The sequence below is a fragment of the Cryptomeria japonica genome, chromosome 11, assembly GCF_030272615.1.
Source record: "Cryptomeria japonica chromosome 11, Sugi_1.0, whole genome shotgun sequence".
Lineage (NCBI taxonomy): Eukaryota > Viridiplantae > Streptophyta > Pinopsida > Cupressales > Cupressaceae > Cryptomeria > Cryptomeria japonica.
In genome coordinates this window covers 334,866,766-334,885,919 of record NC_081415.1, presented here as the reverse complement: position 1 = coordinate 334,885,919, position 19,154 = coordinate 334,866,766, and the positions used below count along the sequence as shown (strand labels likewise).

General features: G+C 38.5%; 1 protein-coding gene across 3 annotated transcripts in view; it reads right to left on the bottom strand.

The window, feature by feature from the left end:
- Nucleotides 1-19,154, bottom strand: part of LOC131075007 (glycerol-3-phosphate acyltransferase 9) — a 211,544-nt gene that overhangs the window by 171,008 nt on the left and 21,382 nt on the right. For all 3 annotated transcript variants that reach the window (XM_058011779.2, XM_058011794.2, XM_058011803.2), the window contains exons 3-4: nucleotides 10,388-10,445; nucleotides 6,489-6,607 (exon numbers count right to left, since the gene is read on the bottom strand). In XM_058011779.2, the coding sequence (XP_057867762.2) occupies nucleotides 6,489-6,607; nucleotides 10,388-10,445 (177 nt within the window). The remainder of the gene's footprint in view (nucleotides 1-6,488; nucleotides 6,608-10,387; nucleotides 10,446-19,154) is intronic.

Here is a 19,154-nt window from a genome sequence, read left to right as displayed (position 1 = left end):
TGTCCTAGGCACAAAAAATTCATCCTAGTACTTGTCTGCTACCCAGAATTCTTCTGAAAGAATTCAAGATGCTACACCTCAGCAAGCATGTGCAAGTGAAAATAAAAGGTAAGTCATTTTAGAATATTTAGTTCATCCACAAGAAGAGAGAGAAGATTTAGTCCATCCACAATCAAAGAGTTATTGGATTCTTGGTGTAAGAAAGAACACACCATCACCATTCATCTTGATATTTCTTCCTAATAATTCCCATCAGGAATGGGAAGCTTTCCTGCATCTATAGTTGGTGTTGTTTCTTCCCAAGGGGCGAAATGTTGTTTGTAAGCATTGATTGTCTTTTGACTTCAAAACATTTACAATTATTGCAATAGATTACACATTGTGGAGGGGTTTATGGCCTCAATTTTTCCCTCCTATGGGGGATCATTGATTGTGTATTGGTGAAAGAATTAGTCCTTGGGGGTCATATTGAGTCCTCTTTCTTTCACTTTCTTATTTTCTCCTTGTTGGAGAGAAGTTTTGTCCCACTAGGTTTCCTCCTTTTCTCCATTTGTGAGAGATCGCATTTGTATATGAATTTTCTCTTGTATTTGATTACTACTCCCTAAGTTGCAACTAAGTGGGGGTGTTGTTGTGAATAGAGTATTTTCAATCCAATTTTCCCTTTGTAATGTGAACAAGGCATATTTGATATTATCTAACTAGTCACTATTTAGGAGCTATTGACACATGTTAACATGTTAAGTTTACTTAGGGATTTAGTAATCTTTCTATAAGTACCTAGTTTGCATTTGATCTCATCCTCCAGTTGTCATGTCATAGGATTAAGACACTTGTCATCATCCTACTTTTCCTACCTTATCACCTTGCCTACATAAGCAAGGTCTTTCATTGTACATTTTAATGGGGTGATTGATTATAATTCATTTTGCACTATAATTAAGCAATTATTTGTCTTGCTGTTCTCATTTAGAAGGTAATCTTTGGTCTTGCAGGTTCCTAGGAGCTTATGTCCATTGGTGACTCTTACAAGCTAAGTCACCGCGTTCGCCAAATTTTCATCTTCAGGTTCGAAATTTGGCAAACGTATAAAAAATGTATGAAATTCGCCAAATTTCATTTAAAATTCGTAGGAAACAGGCAGAGGTGTTTTTTTGCTGTCGGCAGATAACCAGTTCGCTATTGCCGTCGGGAGGTACAAGGGTTGCGGGTCCTTGGTCGATGCAATGCTTGCCGCCAATAGGGTTTTTAGACGGCCACATCGGGAGAAAGAGGATATAGGTAAATGTTAAAATTAAAGAAACTTCATAAAGTTGCCCGATAAATGTGAACCTTTATTAAACATTTAATAATATTAAATGTCTAATATAAGTTGTTACCGGATGTAATGGTGTTGCCCGATAAAATGTTAAAAAATATTAAAATTTAATATAAATGTTAACTAATAAAGTTGTTAATATATTAACGTTTGGTATAAAAGTTGTCAGATTTAACATTTAATATATTAAAAATTAAATATTTTATAAAATTTATTTCAAATTTTTAATTATTCATATATAAAATTTGACAAATTTAAATGAAAATATTTAAATTAAATATTGTTTATTCTGATATTTTTAAGATATATTATTTATATTTTTAAAAACTCAAATTTATATAAGAGAATTTAATGACGATTTTTTTTTCGAATTTTTGCCTCTTTTCGAATTTCATCCGAATTTTATAGTTGGCAAACTCGAACGCGGTGACTTAGGTTGTGAGTCATGTTTCTGCAAGGATTGAGAAAAAACATCCCAGCCAAGTGCTCTTGATGACTTAGAGTTATTTTTAAGTTCTAAAGTCTTTGACTGTTATTGTAATTTGTACCTTTTTGACAAAAGAACATCTTTGCAATCATGAAAGCATATGTTGCCTATGGTTTATATTTTATAAATATGTCATCTTTTTGTAATGATTTCAAATCTATTTATCAATGTTAAACTATTTAGGCAATTTTATAGATATATTACATATATTTATTAAAAAATTTAAAAAATTACATATGGCGAATTTAATTTGAATTTTATACATTTCGAATTTTTCCTCATTGAACTTCATTCGAATTTCAAAGCTGTCGAACTTCGAATTCGAATTCGAACCTGGTGACTTAGCTTACAAGAACAATAATTGATGTGATGATATAGACAACCTTGACCTGCATTAAGATTTTGGAAATTAATATGGCTTAAGTTCTGATGGAATGCACTTCTGATTTAGATTGTGGTAAATAAGCTAAGAAATTATTCTTCCTAGAGGGACCATATGATCAGATCATCATTGATTATCCACAATTAAGAGCTATGCAGAAGGATGATGCTTTGGCATCACACATGTAGTGTGACTCTTAACGTGGACAGTAGTGTTGAGGAAATCTCAAGTGGTAGAAGGATTCTTGATTGCTCATAGGTTATACATGCTTGTTTCTATGATCAACTGGTATTGTTGAGGATAGAACACTGTGGCAAAAAAAATTTACCTAAATTAGACTCATTATTGACAGGAAGTTATTGACAATCTGAGGTTGATTATTGTTGGTGAGAGATCCTTGTTCTAAGTAATTAAATACTAGATATCAGAATCAATTAAGCCTAAAGGGGCGGTAATAATTAAGAGTTGATTAAAAATGATAACATATTGTAATGACAAAGAAAGTGGTAATAATTGAGAGTTGACTAAAAATGATAACATATTGTAATGACAAAGAAACTTCACATATCAGTGATACAATACAGTTACACAGCTCATGAAAATAAAGACTTCAGTCAAGTCTAGGTCACCTGCAAACAGTACATTAGTTATGTTTATCAAATATGAAGCCTGCCAATTTTCTCGTATTCCTCAAAGTAGAATACATGACCTAATAAAGTGTGGTGATTAGTAATAGTCACCTTGCTAAAAATAGCTTAAGAGAATTCGTTCCCAAAGGTAGAAGAAAACTGTTACATGATAACTAAACTGAAACATGTTAAGAGCATGGTAATCACTCATGCAAACACTTGAGTAGGAATCTTTGGAGCCCCTTTTTGCAACACTTATAAAAGAAAAATGAAAAGTATTCCAGATTTAAGGTGGTCTTACAAGTATTGCTTGCTCTTCTCTCTCTATATTCTCTAGTTTTATACTTTATGCTTCCTTTAGTTCTCAAATACAAATTCAGATATCAACAAATGTCCCTCCAAAAGTGTTCACTAGAGAAAAGTAATTTCTTTCGATAGTTAACACACTACTGTTTACAAAAAAATTCTGTGTTATTATCAATGTGAGACAATAACTCTGATGAATGCCTCTTACAGGCCCTAAAAGTCCTTGCTACACAATATTATAAGACATTTGATCAATTATATTTTTTATAAGCTCTTTTTTTCCAGAAGGCTTATGCCAGCGGAGTGACCCTTTGTTATTGAAATGTTGCATCTCTTTAATTTTTAAGAATATATTCTCATGGTCATAGTTATTCAGAATTTCTGTCTTGCTACTTCTACTGCCATAAATACAATGTACCTTGAATTAAAGAGTTATTTTTTAAGTCATATTAAACCAAATCACCTAAAACCTTACATGTGCTTCCCTCAAACACAAAAGAATATCTTATCTACGAAAAAAAGTGGCAATGAAGAAACAGCATCCAACTATCAAGCTTGAAATGACAATAGAAGGCTCTCCTATGAGTTTAAAATTACATTGTATATCCTTGATTCCATGAATATTGTATATCCATGATCAATTGAACTAGACAACAGTGGTCAAAAATAACAACCAATAGAAGCATCCAAAAAGATTGATGATTCTTTAGCAAAATGAAGGAAATACAATTGAGAATGCTTCTAGCAAAAACTGTGTAGAAGTTTTCTAATATAAACATTTCAGATCACAAACATGAAGGATATATAATTGAGAATGCTTCTAACAATAACTGTGTAGAATTTTTCTAATATCAACATTTCAGATCGCATACCATGATCCATCATCAGGATAAGGAAAAATTGATGTGAAAAAATTTCTACACAGTTATCATCTGAGAATTCTCAATCACTTTTATAGAACATGGAAATATTGTGTCTATTAAGGAGAAAATATATCAAGTGAGGAATGGGATTGCAAAAGCCTCAGCTCATGAAGAACAAAATCAATGTGCACATATTGTTATAACTAGATATTGAGATATCTAGTTTGTGTCTGCATCGTCAAAAAGGAAGAAGAATGAAATTGTCACCAAGTGCCTTTAAAAGTGATTCTTGATGGCCTCAAAAATTATAATATTCCTACCAAGGGCTATTAAAGTAGTTGAAGGAGTAGCAATAATAGCTTGTGAGGAGGCCATTCCTCAATAGGATCTGAACCTCCCGCAATTCCTGCAAACCATTTTGATTGGCTACAAATAGCTTGTTTCTAAATTAGGTGTAGTGTGACCCAAATTGCAATTCTATGTAACAGATGAAAGTTGAAACTGAAGTTTGTCCAACCCACCCGTCATCATTGATTGGCTGGGAAAAGAGGTCTTTTAATAAATGATGCCTGAAGGTTACTATCTCTTTTGGGAGCAAAGCTAGACATTTTCCATCAAGGTTTCTCATGTATAAATCAGGCATCTGAGGATACATTTCTTATAACTCTCCAACTTAGGTAAGCAGACAAGCCTAAAAATATTATATCCTCTAGATGTGGTGACCTGAATCTATCCAGCTACTAAGAACCAACACAAATTTGAGCAACATATTACTAAAGCCCATGTGACCAATGGTGGTTGAAAAAATTTGTGTTGAGACATTTCCAGATCAAGATAAAGCACTCAAAGAGAAGGCTAGCTCAGGGCCAACAAGATTTATATTAGGCTCTCACTAAGCATTGAAATGCACCTCCATGCCACTAGTTCATTTAGTGTTACATTCATTATTTAAAAAACAGCTTTTATTACTCAAAATTGAACACCTAGAAGCCCTCAAAGAGACTCGTGTAATCTCAATTCCAATATCTTCCAACATTACTAAGTTCTCATAGAGAAAGCAATAGAAATTAGCATATAAATTAGTACTACCATACAATAACCCTGGACCACTTGTCCAAAAATTAAAGATTTCAAGAAAGACATTAATAGTTAATGATGCTTGGAAAATGCAAAATTTCTACTCTCAGAATCTCTACATAATTTAAGATAGATTCTGCCAAGGATATCAGCCCCGACATCTATTCATCCATATGGATAAGCATAACTATCAAATGATAAAAGTCATCAATAACATGCAAAGTTAGGTTCTAGAAAACAGTTTTGATCATAGGGTAAAAAGTATTCTTATTTGCATCAAGCCACTATGTTATTGATTTTTACGTATATAGAAATGAATATAACTATATGAGGCTATATATTGGTATTGTTATCATTAACAAAAATTATGTTATTTTCATAAATCTAAGCTCTTAAAAAGGATGACACTCAGAAAGAGATGGTGATACCAAGCATCATGTGGTCCCTCATTATAGCACCACGGGGTGTGTGATCCATGAGCACCATGCAAAAAGAACTGCCAATCTATTTGGAAATCAATAACTTATTTCAAATAAAAACCCTTGGGGTGGTCAGTGCTTTAGCAATACCTGCAGGTCAAATCAAGAGTCCAAACTCAACAAGATTCGTATATCAGTTTCTCTGTGCATTTTATGTGAGAGAAATGAGCATTTGGACATGTTTTTTGACAGCAATATTTCCAAGGCTTTTCAGTCATGGTTGCAAGCCAAATTGAACTATTTATTATCACCCCTCTTTCACAAAGATATTCTCTTTTGACGAATATTTAAATGATAAGAAATAGTTGTGAAACAATATGGGATACAATTTTGTTATCTATCACTCATTCATTCCTTCAGATGACAAGAAGGAAACTACCCCTTCATTAGAATGAGAACTTACTCAGCTCAAGAGTTCACTATTTTTTAGCAGGGTTGACTTGCAATTAAAACCTAATTATCTTTTCTAAGCAAGATTTTCCTAATACTGTAGACTTTGTGTCTTGGGTCACTATATTTCAGCAGAGGTTAACATGTAATTGAAACCAAATTATTTTTTCAAAGCAATTTTTTCCTAATTATGTAGACTGTGTATTGTAGGGAGACATTTTCCACGAAACTCTTTTGTCCAGCAAATGTTTCTATCATGAATTCTGCCCCAATATATGATTTGTTCCAAAAAAAAATAGGAACAACAATAAAGACACTTTTTAAATTATTTGATATAGATTAAATTATTTGATATAGATTGAACATTTCCAAATGAAGACATGAAAAAATTGAAAGAAATCATTATGATAGCCTAAGAATTTGTCTATAAGAAAGAAAAATAAATAAATAAACCCAAGTGGCAAGAGATTATGTATATAGTTTTCATTATTACCATTAAAAGTTGTCCATGTTGCAATAAAACAAAGTGGAGTCAACCAGAGACTTTCTTATCTTACCTTACAGGAAAGAGGATCAAATATCGAACAAATAATCCTAGGCACCAAAGAGGAAATAAATAAAGGTTCCAATTCCATGGCTCTGGAGGATTTGACTTGAAGCAACGTGTAAAAGAATCCTGAAAATCAATTACAGAAAAGATCATAAATATATTTATGCAAAACAAAGTCAATTTGATTGCAAAAAAGGGGAAATATCATTTTATCTTAAAAACAAAAATTAAAGCACAGTAAATAAATTAGTTTGGTGCTGGCTTCTGCTCAAGAATTTGAGATTTATAAAGGTCCACAGATGGTTAAGATCTAGGATGCAGCAGTATCTGGACATTTAGGTTTACTAGTTCAAAATCCCAGATCGTGGCAGGAATTTTTCCAAAAGCGAGTTCTCAAAAACTTTATGTAACTTAGAACAGGTATATTTATCCTCTTGAAGGGAAAATTCCAATGTTCCCTGGAGACATATCCCCAGCATTTTTGCACGTGTTTCCAGAATGGGGATGTCCTGCGGGCAGCAGGACTGGGACAAAACACTTTCATGATCTCCCCATTCTCCATACCAAGCATTAAAAATGCATTTAGTTTGCATTGCAATTTTATTAATAGCTTGCCATTTTTCTATTTTCCATATTGTTTTTGGTGCATTTTAGTTCTTCAAAAGGGTTTGGAAAATCTTGCAAGTAGGCTAAGTTGAGACTTATAATTTAGATATCAATTTGTTCATTCTTTGTTAGCAGGTTCACATTTCGCATTTTCTCTGTCAGAAGCAAAAATATTTGTCCAGCATTCTTTACTTTCAACAGTCATTTTCATTAATTTACAAGCAAAGTAGTTAAGTTTCTTCTTTCCAGCTTTCTTCTTGCTTTGGAACACAGCTGACCACACACACTCACATGAATCTATCTCAACAAAATTAGCCATGAAGTGTTGGCAGATTCCCCAAATCTGAGCAACCTTGGATTGGTGAAACCAACTTTGATTTGAATTTGCAACTCAAGAGGTTATCTTTGACTTCCAATGTGTAATTCCTCAAATCACAACTCTTGACAAGCTGAAGCTTATTAGATTATTCACATATAGGCTGACCCAAGCACAAGCAATAACCCAACCTACTTGAACCTAATCAACCTACTTGAACCTAATCCACTCATCATGCATAGTCATAACAGTATCAGTAAATGTTACCTCATCATCAACATTGACCTCCTCTTCTTCATTTCCCGCTAAGAAGTTTGGCATCATAGGTCTATCTGTAGTGCGTGTAGCAGCTCTCCCTCCATGTTGGGAACAAACCATACTGTCATCATCTGCTTGACTACATTGTTGTCTCCTAGGTCCCGTGCTCAACTGTTGAATGGCAACTGTGAGTTGTTGTAAAACATTAGCTACATGTTGTTGTCCTGCTTGAAGACCCCTCATAATGTCCCTTGCTTCATTCTCATCATTTCATGGTGGACTGTTACCCCTTCCTTCACTCATCCTACAAGCTGATCCCGTCTCTATATGTGGCTGTCTTGCAGCTATAGCCTCAGATAATGTATCTTGTTCTGGATGAAAGTTAGGCCACTCATATTGCTTTCTCTCTTCCCTTGCTATGTAACTTGTATACCTATCACTTTGTTGCATGAAACACACATAAAATTGAATCCAAAGGATGGCAGTACCCAAGCTCTGATACTACTGTAAGAACCCGTGCTTATTCTGCCCTTAATTTTCAGTTTTGATGGTTTGGCATTTGTCAAACACTTGGCATGCAAACCTTTGAATTCTAATTTTTCTGGGTCTGATATGAATTTTAAAATTTTAATTTATAACATAACGTGACTTTTTCTCACCAAATAATAATATCAAGTCCCATAAAATAATATTCCACCTTTTTATTTCTCCACCAATAGAAATTAATTGACAGGACCAACATATCATCCCTTGTATCTCCAAAATTAGCCTATCGGGATGACATGAAATAGACTAATCAACTCTCGCGTGATCACTGGGGAGAAAGGGACATGAGCAGCCTAGTCCACCTAGGGCACCAATGTCCTCAGTTGTTCATCAACGAGCTTTGTCGAGCCCCGAACGAGGGTGTCCTATTCTTGGAAGTTGCTCATTGGGTCTTGGACAGTCTACGGAACCCTTGAAGTGCTCCATTTGTGTTGTTAGTGAGTTATTGTAGTATCAATTGCATCAGTTTGCATGATTGAGTCCATAGGAAGTCAACCATCACACCTAGGACTGAGGAGAAAGCCTAGTTTGCCGAGTGAGATCTTGTAACGTCTTGTGAAGATTTGTAAGGGTCAAAACCCCTTGTTGACCTTGCCTAAGGTGTTCTAAGTCTTCTACTTGTGCATCGTTAAGCATAAGTTAGTGTTTTAAGCTAGTGAGCTTTTGTTAGTGCCAATGTTTAACTTAAATGTTTCAAAAAAAAATATTCCATGTTTACTAATGTATTCTTGGCTTATGTCCTCAGGGGTTCCTTGGCAGGGCATTACATTGACAAAAATCCTACACGCTAAATATAATTAAACCATGGTAAAGTAGAAACAATATATGATGAATAGGGAGCTGAAATATAACATAAAAATTCTATCTCTCTGGATGCAAGCCCCACCAAAATAAAAGATTTAACATTTTTTATGTTATTAATCTAAATTTAAAGATCCTTGTGATGTACACATTGAAATTTTATTTAATAGATTATTCATCTATTTGTATGCAATGGTTGAATTTTGTGTAAATACTATTTATATAGTCTGAAGTTATAGAATGTATTTGCGGCAATGTTACAACAAAAAATTCTCTACCTCCAACTCAAATGCACTACCTCACAACTCCCTGCAAGTTTGCAATTCGTTGTGCCTTGTATGGAGTATGCACATTCCAACGAGCTCCTATTCCCTAAAAATGTCACCCAACTGCATTATTTATAAAATATTTCACCATTTTGTGGGTTTCAAGGATTTCACAGATTGGTGAGAGATTAAGGTTTCAACCACAAAGTAAATGTGATTTTTGCGCGATTTAAACATGAAAAAATAGTTGAAAATTGCAATCAACAGTTCTTTTAAAAGAAGGGAATTTTTTTTTGGGTGGGGAGGGGTAGGGGTGGGAGAGGTTGGAGAATTGTCTTGGGTCTGATTTGCAAAATATTGGGTATAATTGCAATTTTTTTGAATTTTTTGCTTCCATCATTATGGATGTTTCCAAGCCAATCTTCCATTCCATCAGAAGTTCATCATCTTAGGAGCTTGGACTCAACTTATAAAGTATGAGGAGCTTCCATTTAAATGATTCAATTGCAACAATTTGGGGCACAAGATGGCTAGTTGCTCCCTGAAATCTTCTATACTTTCATTCCCCATTCATTTGTAGACGTGGATTTGGAAATCAGGTACCCTTGTCATCCTCGTGCAATGTAATATATTTTTAATGGGTAAGCGGACTATGGACAAACACTGTAAATTCTTTTACTGATTACTAAAAATTTTCTCGTTGACCAATGCTCAAAAAAATTTCTGCATTTTGTTCATTAAAGGATTCCATGCATCAGTAGATCCTTGCTTATTACCATCAGTAAGGAGGAATCGAAATAGGACTTGTCATTAATAATATATTAAGAGCTATATAAAGCAATCATCTAAGTAAAATTTAAAGCATTAAAGAGATAGAAAGTGCTGATGCATATGTTAGCAATTACTTATAATCAATGTATGCAACTTGCTCTGTATAGAAATGAATCACACAAGAATTTTACATTTCCATATAGAAATGTAGATTTCACTTGATTAATTGTGTAAACAAACAATTTAAGTCTCCTAAAAACAAGCTTGCAGTTTTACAAAAACCATAGGTTCTATTTAATTAGAAAGTACTTATGCCGAGATGTTTAACAGATAAACACTTACATCAACTATAGCACTTGCTGCTTCATTTAATGCAGGTGAAATATCGAGCAGATCACGTCTAATTCGTCAAGGATGAAACCATAGTGATAAAACTCAAACAAATACACAAGTTCTAGACACTAAACAGATTATATGGTTAGACATCTAAAAAAGTCTAAGCAATGTTGCAATTAAGGGTGTTCACATTTCACAAACAACAATTAAAAAATTATGAAATAATCAACATATTGAATCATTTCACAAAATAGCTAATCATAAGACACATGGTAAAAGATACATAAAACAGTTATTTGTAAAGTTTGCACACAAGGCTATCATGCTTTTACTATTTACCTACAACTATCTAGATGCTGATTTCCCTTGATTTTCAAAACTTATAACTATTGTTTTCCAACAAAATTAGATAAACACAGAAGCATATTTCTTTAGACTTCAGAAGTTTTAACCCAAAATATTAATTTAATTACAAAATTGTAAATACCCTAATAATCCAAACAAGTATTACATTTTGCAAATATATGAATACTGCCAATTCTGTAGAATTGTAAAAAGCAAATGAGTGTATTATAGGGTAGGGGGATGTCAATTCTTATCTTTTTCCTTTATAAATACAATTTTTTATATGTTTGTCTTCCCCATGAAACAGATTATGCATAAAATAAGTAAAATCTACCAACATGTTGACATTAAGGGGAACAGCTCCTGCTGTCATCTCTTCACACTGAGAGGGGCAAATCTTGTCATCTAGAAGCAAGTGGGAATATCTCCTGTTATTATCTCTCGGAACTTGTAGCTTGAAAGGCAAAGAATTTAAGGAGAAACAGGCAGACAAGATAATGGCTGCAGAAGAAGTCTCTTTATCAAAGATAATTAGAGCCGCAATCATTGAAAACTAATTTTGAATGGAGGATACAGAAATCCTAATGAGACAAAACTTAATCAGACAGACCCTCCTTGTTAATGGGCTAATATGTATAAGGTTGAGAGGGCAATGGCTTAGTGAAAACTCTCCCCACAAAGGAACATTCAAGCTAAACATTGATTGGGCTGCAAAGATAAGCTTGGCCTTGCTGGTGGCAGAGGAATTATATTAGACAGGAAAGGCAAGGTAGAAAATATATTCTTTTCTAAGATCTACGTAAGAGAAGTTATAGTTTTCTCTCTCAGAAAACTACTTAAACCTGTGGAAGGAAAACAACTCCAAGGTGGTCATTAATGTCATCTTCAGGAGAGGCTACCCTAGCTGGGGTTGAATTGAATTGTCCCAAATGATATTTCCCTACATAAACCCTTTAATTTTATTGTTTCATTCATAATAGCAGAGGAGAAAAGCAGATGGCAGTCATTGTAGCAAGTTAGGGGAGTTGACATGATGATGAGAAGAAGGTAAATGCTAAAATCATTCAAAAATTATTCCAGAATCATTAATCTTCCTGCCTTCATCAATCACAACATGCCAAGAGTATGAACGCTTCACATTGGTATAATATGGTAGCCATTGATCTGATAAATAGCTAATTGGCATTAAAGATAAAACTTGGGCTTTCCACACAAGTGCAATCATAACTTCTAATCATAGTTGAAAAAATCAGACTCGGCCATAACTCAATTGACTCAAATTCTAAAAACTTGGGACTTGGCAAACTTATGTGACAGTTAAAAATACAAATTTTTTAAAATATTCTCCAAAAACATGCTTATTACTTAAGTTATGGAACGTATTACTGATTTCCTTATAAATTATCAAATTTAGAGTTCAATGAACATCATAGACCAAAAAACAAGTTCAATATATATGACTTCAAGTTTCGATACCCACATCTCCAAGCAGTATAATACGGAATATCCACAGAAAAAACAGCACTAGCAGACTGCAACAAAGCCTAAAATCAGGGGTTCATGACTATTATAAAGGTGTATAGACAACCATTATATATATTTGAACTGTTGTAATAAGCAACTCAAACTATTGTTTTCTGCTATTTCTAGAGGTTAAAACCCTGCTAGTCATGGAGAAAAATCTGCTTTTTACAAGGACCAAAATCAATGTTATCTTTTGAGAATAAATGCTGTAAAGTTTAAAATTCCAGCACCTGTGATTTCTCTATGCAGCAAACACAGACCTGTGATTCCTCTCTCCTTTTACACACAGAAAGCCATTGAGCAAACCCTCAACACACATAGCAAGCTGTAAAACAACCCGCACGCAGAAAATGACCAGTACAATGTCAAAATTTTGGCATGAAAATCATTTTTTTTAAAACTACAGCCAACTTTTACCCTAGAGTCATGAGTTTTGCCAGTTTTTTCTGCACATTTGACACAATCTGCTGAAAACCTCGCAGGGAGTTCCAGTGAGTAATCACAGTGATTAATACTGCAAGCTACTCACAAGACTGGCGACTGCTTGCTAACGTTTTCAACTATGCTTCTAATTAGAAAATGATGCCGCTTCAGCTAGACAAACATATAAATTTTCAGACCATGGTAAGCAGATTCTGCACTCAAAAAAAATTAACACTAACTGCAAAGATGCTTAAATTGAAAATTTCAAATAAAACAGATCTGAGCTTGTAAATTTACACACAAACTGCTGAAAATATGAACAGCAAATACTCAAATCTTAACTCTCAAAACTGGATCTAACTTCAATTAAAACAGAAAAGAAGCATTCTGCACTAGCTTTACACTCAAAAATACAAAATATGTTGACCCTGGCTGTTTTTGTGGTGTACTGATGCAATCATAGTCAGAGGGTCCAATGAAGGACTATCCAGCCATGCAGCCAAACATCAAAACACACACATAAAACAGAGATCTCGAAGAAACAAGTCTCATTGTTTTTTCTCAATTTGCCGTAATTGACCTGCTGACCTTTCATGTCCCCCTTGTTAACCCACTGATGATAACTGATCTAAGATACCTTCACTGGGTCATCATGTCAAAATGTGCGCTGGGTTGTGTGTTCCTCTCCTATGTTTTCAACCAGTTTCTCAAAATCAGAATTGCAAAATTGGCAATATAATATAAGGTGGTCGAAGGTTCCCCCTTGTGTTAGCCGCATTATTGTATACAGGGATAAGAATAGTTAATTAAGTCGTAATTGGGTTTGTTAGTTGGCAACCGAGGGGTGGCAGTTGCGGTGCGACGGTTGGCGCTCGCACCCCCTCGGTATCTTTATATACTCCCGATTGTAACTTGTGAAGGACACGAATTATGAATGGAATAATATATCTGATACTTGTCTGATATCTATGGCATTGTTCTGCATTACGTACTTTATGCTTTAAGTTATTCACCCGAGAGGGCAAACATTTGGCGTCGTTGCCTAGACGTACTCGGGAACGGAAGACACGGATGGTGCACAGACACAATGGGCCTACCCGTTGGTGAAATAAACCCAGAGGCCGACGACACGCAAACAGAACTTTGCACAGGAGAAGACACGGCAACGAGAGAATTTTCAATTCTACTCTAGGTAGCCATCCAGACCTACGTCCGACGAGAGGCGGCGGAGGCGGAAATCCCACCAAGTGCCGTGTGGACAGCTCTGGAGGTTAGCTCGGCAATAAACCAGTTGATGAACCACCTCCCCCGGTTGCTTGCACAGGCATCGTTGGCACAACAGGCTCACCTGGAGGAGATTGCCCAGGAGGAGCGACACCAACAGATCCTTCGACACTACGAAGAAAACAGCCGACGGGAAACGGAACAGGATGGCGTTAGGCCAGGAGGGAATTGAACCTTGAACTGTTTATTTTCAAATAAAAGTGTCATTGACACGAGTTGTATTTGAGCAGATGAATTAATAAAGACATGTTTTGATTTATGTATTGTGAGTTATGGAAATGTGCGACAATTAATGCCAGACCTATTGAATAAAGATAGAAATAAAAAACCAATAACGAACGAGTGGGAGGCCGCGCAAAGGGCCTTGATTCTAGAGCAGCAAGTAGAATGTAGACGGAGGCTGAGGCAACTTGCCGAAGGACGACCTGCCGAAGGATGGCCCGAAGGGAACCAAAGAGGTGTCACGGAGGGTGTAGAGGCCGACGGAAATTTCTACGCGTCGCCAAATCATCGTAGGACGCGGAGCCACGAAGAGTTTCTAGAAGAAACAAGGTTACGGCGAAATCTAGTCGAGGAGACTCGGGATCAGTTTGGAAACTTATCCCTTACGCCACGGAGTGAAGATCACCAAGGGGAACCAGGAGTGGGCGCGTGTGAGAGCAAAGGGGAGGGCAACCGTACGAGTGTAGGTGCCACACACGACAGGCAAAACAACGTACCTCCAGTCGCCCACACTGGACACACCACCGATGCCACTGGAGGAAGTAGCGCAGGGTCACAGACACAGACACAACCGCCCCTAGGAAGACGACCTGGGATGGCGAGTAAACAAAAATTGCCAAAGTTCACAAGGGACGGCAAGGAAGACCCCTTACGGCACTGCCGTACATGTGAAACCATTTGGTCTGCCAACGGAGTAACAGACCAGGATGACTAGGTACAGCAGTTCCCAGCCACGTTACGGGGAGTTGCCATAGATTGGTACTCCAATGTAGATAAGCAAAAAGTGGCCACGTGGGCCAACCTATAGAAGGAATTCACGGAGGAGTTTCGGTTGCTCCGTGATGACAGCGAAATTGTAACGGAGATATACAGTACCAAACAAGGTACCAAGGAGACAGTACGAGCATACAGCAAGAGACTGAAGGAATTGTTGGGTAAAATGGAAAGCCAACCGACTAAGGGCTTGAAAAAATGATGGTTTGTTGAAGGATTGAAATCCTCCCTACGGAAAAAAATGAAAATTGTACCCCCGACATCATATGACGACGCCTATAATAGGGCGATGGACCTAGAGAGCGAATACAAAACATCAAGGAAGAAGAAAAGTAATAAATATTCATCTGACGATGATGAAGATTCTGACAGGGAAAGCAGCAGTGGTGGCGAATCGTGTAAAAAGGTGCACGCTCTCCAAAAGGGCATGGAACGAATGCTGAAAGAATTCAAAGCCATGAAAGGGAGTACAAGTAAGACGGAAGAAAATGACATGTGGTGTACCGACTATAGGAGTGACGGACACACCAAGGGGTCCTGTCCCAAGAAGGCTTTCTGCGACATTTGTCAGATTGCGGGACATTTGACAAAGGAATGTCCCTACAATATGAAAACCAGGAACCAACAAGTTCTCTTCACGCAAGAATAGCCGGTCGTCGGAACTTCGCAAACCGCCAACAATAATGCATCATCTGGCGGATACCGGAACAACCGGCGAGGGGGGAGGACCAATAATAATAATAGGAGCCAAATCCAATATGATGCAAAGGGACGGCCAATGATCCAATGCCGAGCCTGCAATCAATGGGGCCACTTTGCCAGGGAATGCACCTCAGAAGAAACTCCACAAAAACTATGCAAATGGTGTGGGCCTGGAGACCACAATGATGGAACTTGCCCAAAGTCGGGAGTGAACCTGCTCAACATCGACAGGACGGAGGAACGGGTATTGGCAATCACACAGTCACAAGCAAAGAAGGCCACATACCCGGACCCTCGCACGGAGAAGCAGCGGGCGCTAGAGGCCAAGGCTGAAGTGGCGAAGGAAATGTTGGCACAAGGGAGCACCCAGGAAGCGGTAAGTACTCCCCGATCTGAGGCGGAGGCAAATATCCTGAAGCAAATACTGCAGATTGAAGTGCCGGGGAAAATGAAGGACCTCTTGGAAACGATGCCGCAATTACGTACGGCACTCCTACGTACGGTCCAAGTAACCCCGCACAGTCAGGCAACCCGGAATACGGATGGTTCCGGCAAAACACCTACAGACCTATTGGTCTTGACACTATACAGTGGTCGGCACCCGGCGCTGGTAGAAATGGGAATACTGGGCACCATTCTGACTGACACTATCGTTGACGGCGGGTCCGGAGTGAATGTGCTTCCGGAAGAAACCTGGAAGCAGCTTGGCAAACCGAAACTATGGCCGTCAACCTTCAACTTACTGGGAGCGGATCAACATGTTATCAAACCCCTTGGAATGCTCATGGCGCAACAAGTGACCATCGAGACACAACCATTTGTCCTCGACTTCGTGGTGATTCCGCTAGCCAAGAAAGGATACGACGCCATTCTGGGCAGAGGGTGGTTGGTGGCAACCAGAGTGAATCACAACTGGAAGCGTAACATGTTGTCAATGGAGAAAGTCGGGAGAAAATTTATTATCGACCTGAAAACACAACTTGTGAGTGAAGAACTCGCGTCAGAGTCGGAATCAAACGGCGAAGGCGGAGTTGACGGAGGAAAGTACGAAAGGGAACCGAACGAGGAAGGCGTTCTCGGAATCCAAGGATGTTCTGAGGACGAGACCGATTCCCTTAATGGGCTCTTCCACTGGCAAATGGAGGACTACAAGCTGCTGTATGGGTGTAACATGTTGCAGGTTGACGAGGATCGGGACGAGAACGAATTTCCGCCAGGGTACGGGGAATACACCGAAGGGGATGCCCCAGTCAACGAAGTACCAGCACACAGATTTGACATGACAAAACCAATCCGGTACGAAGAATCCGTAAAACCTACAAACCTCGACACGAAAGCAGAGCCAAGAAACATCCTGGTTGGCGACGACTGGAATCCAATCCTGAAAGCCGCCGCGTTTAAAATATTCATGGAATACAAGGATGTATTCGCTTGGATGTATAAGGACCTCAAAGGGGTGCCGCCAGAACTGTGCGTACACCAAATTTCACTCGTACCTGGGGCCGTACCTGTACGGAAGAGGCCATACAGAATGAATAAAAACTATGCGGCAAGAGTGAATGATGAAATTGAACGTATGCTCGAAGCCGGGATTATTTTTAAAGTGCAGACCAGCGAGTGGGTATCGCCCATAGTGATATCCCTTAAAAAGGAGGCAAACCAGATCCGAAACTGCGTGGATTTCAGATGCCTTAACGCGGTCACCATAAAAGACCCGTTTCCAATACCATTTACGGATAGCATCTTGGAAGAAGTGGCCGGTCATGAAATTTATTCATTCATGGATGGATTTTCTGGGTATAACCAGATATCCATCACCGAAGAAGACAAATTAAAAACCACCTTCATAGTGGAGGATGGCGTGTACGCATATAATCGAATGCCGTTCGGATTATGCAACGCACCAGCGACCTTTCAACGGATAATCCTTCACATATTTGAAAAGATGTCAGTAGGGAACTTCAGGGCGTTCCTTGATGACTAGTCCATCTACAGTAACCAAGATACACATTTGGCCGCACTTGGCGAATGCATGGAGAGATGCATGCGAGCTCGCCTAGCACTCAACCCCAAAAAATGCAGATTCATGGTGCCTCAAGGGAAGCTGTTAGGACACATAGTGTGTAAGGCTGGACTCAAGACTAACCCAAACAAGATTTGGGTGATAGTGGAAATGGAGGCACCCACAGATGTCACGGGAGTCAAATCCTTCCTAGGACACATAGGGTATTACAGGCGATTTATCAAAAATTTTGCTCGAGTATCCTACCCTCTGGACAAGCTGACAAGGAAAGGTGAACGGTATACATGGGGGACGGCTCAGAAGGAGGCCTTCCAAGAACTGAAGTCACGGTTGGTGGGTGCGCCAATCCTAACATATCCTGACTGGGACAAAGAGTTCCACGTACACGTTGACGCATCCAACTTTGCCATAGGGGCCACACTTGCACAGGTTGGCGTCCACGGGCTAGATCAGGTCTACTTTGCAAGCAGACTCCTGTCGAAGGCAGAGAAAAATTATAGCACCACAGAAAGGGAAAACCTCGGGATGGTGTACTCCGTCCAAAAATTTCGACATTACTTGCTCGCCACCCCGTTCACATTTTATGTGGACCACCAGGCTTTAATGTATATGGTAAACAAGCCAATTATCCAAAGACGAATTAGCCGATGGCTGCTATTGCTACAGGAATTTACATTCAACATTATAGTAAGACCTGGGAAGAGCCATGTGATAGCTAACCAGCTGTCGAGAATCCAGTCAAGAGAACCAGCCGAGGGAGTGAATGAAGATTTTCCAGACGCTCACTTATTCCGCATCGCGGTTCTCCCCGCCTGGTATGCAAGCGTAGGGGAATACTTGTCGACATCACGATTCCCGAGGGAGATGCCACCAAGAGAAAGAAGGAAACTGGTACTGAGGAGCAGGACATTCCAACTCATTAATGGCCTCTTGTATGGCCCGATCAGATCCTACGGCGATGCGTCCTAGAAGAGGAAATTTTGGGCGTCCTAAGGGAAGCACATGAAAGGCCCGCAGGTGGACACATGGGGCCCGACACCACGGTGAGGAATGTTCTGTTGGCTGGAGTATGGTGGCCGACACTACATAATGATGCCAGGGAGTGGGTGACAAGCTGTGATACATGCCAACGGGCCGGACGGCCATTAAAAAGGGATTTTATGCCCCTCAACCCATCGAATGCCCAGGAACTGTTTGAGAGATGGGGATTGGATTTCGTCGGACCATTAAAACCAAGTACAGCCCGACGATGCAGATACATTGTAGTGGCAACAGAATACTTGACCAAGTGGGTGGAAGCACGGGCCTTACCCGACAATTCGGTGGTCAATACAGCAAAATTCATCTATGAACACATCATTACGCGGTATGGGATTCCAATCCAATTGACGAGTGACAGAGGAGGCCATTTTGTAAATCACATCATCCGATTGCTAACAACGGAGTTTAAAATCTTCCACTCCTTATCAAGCCCCT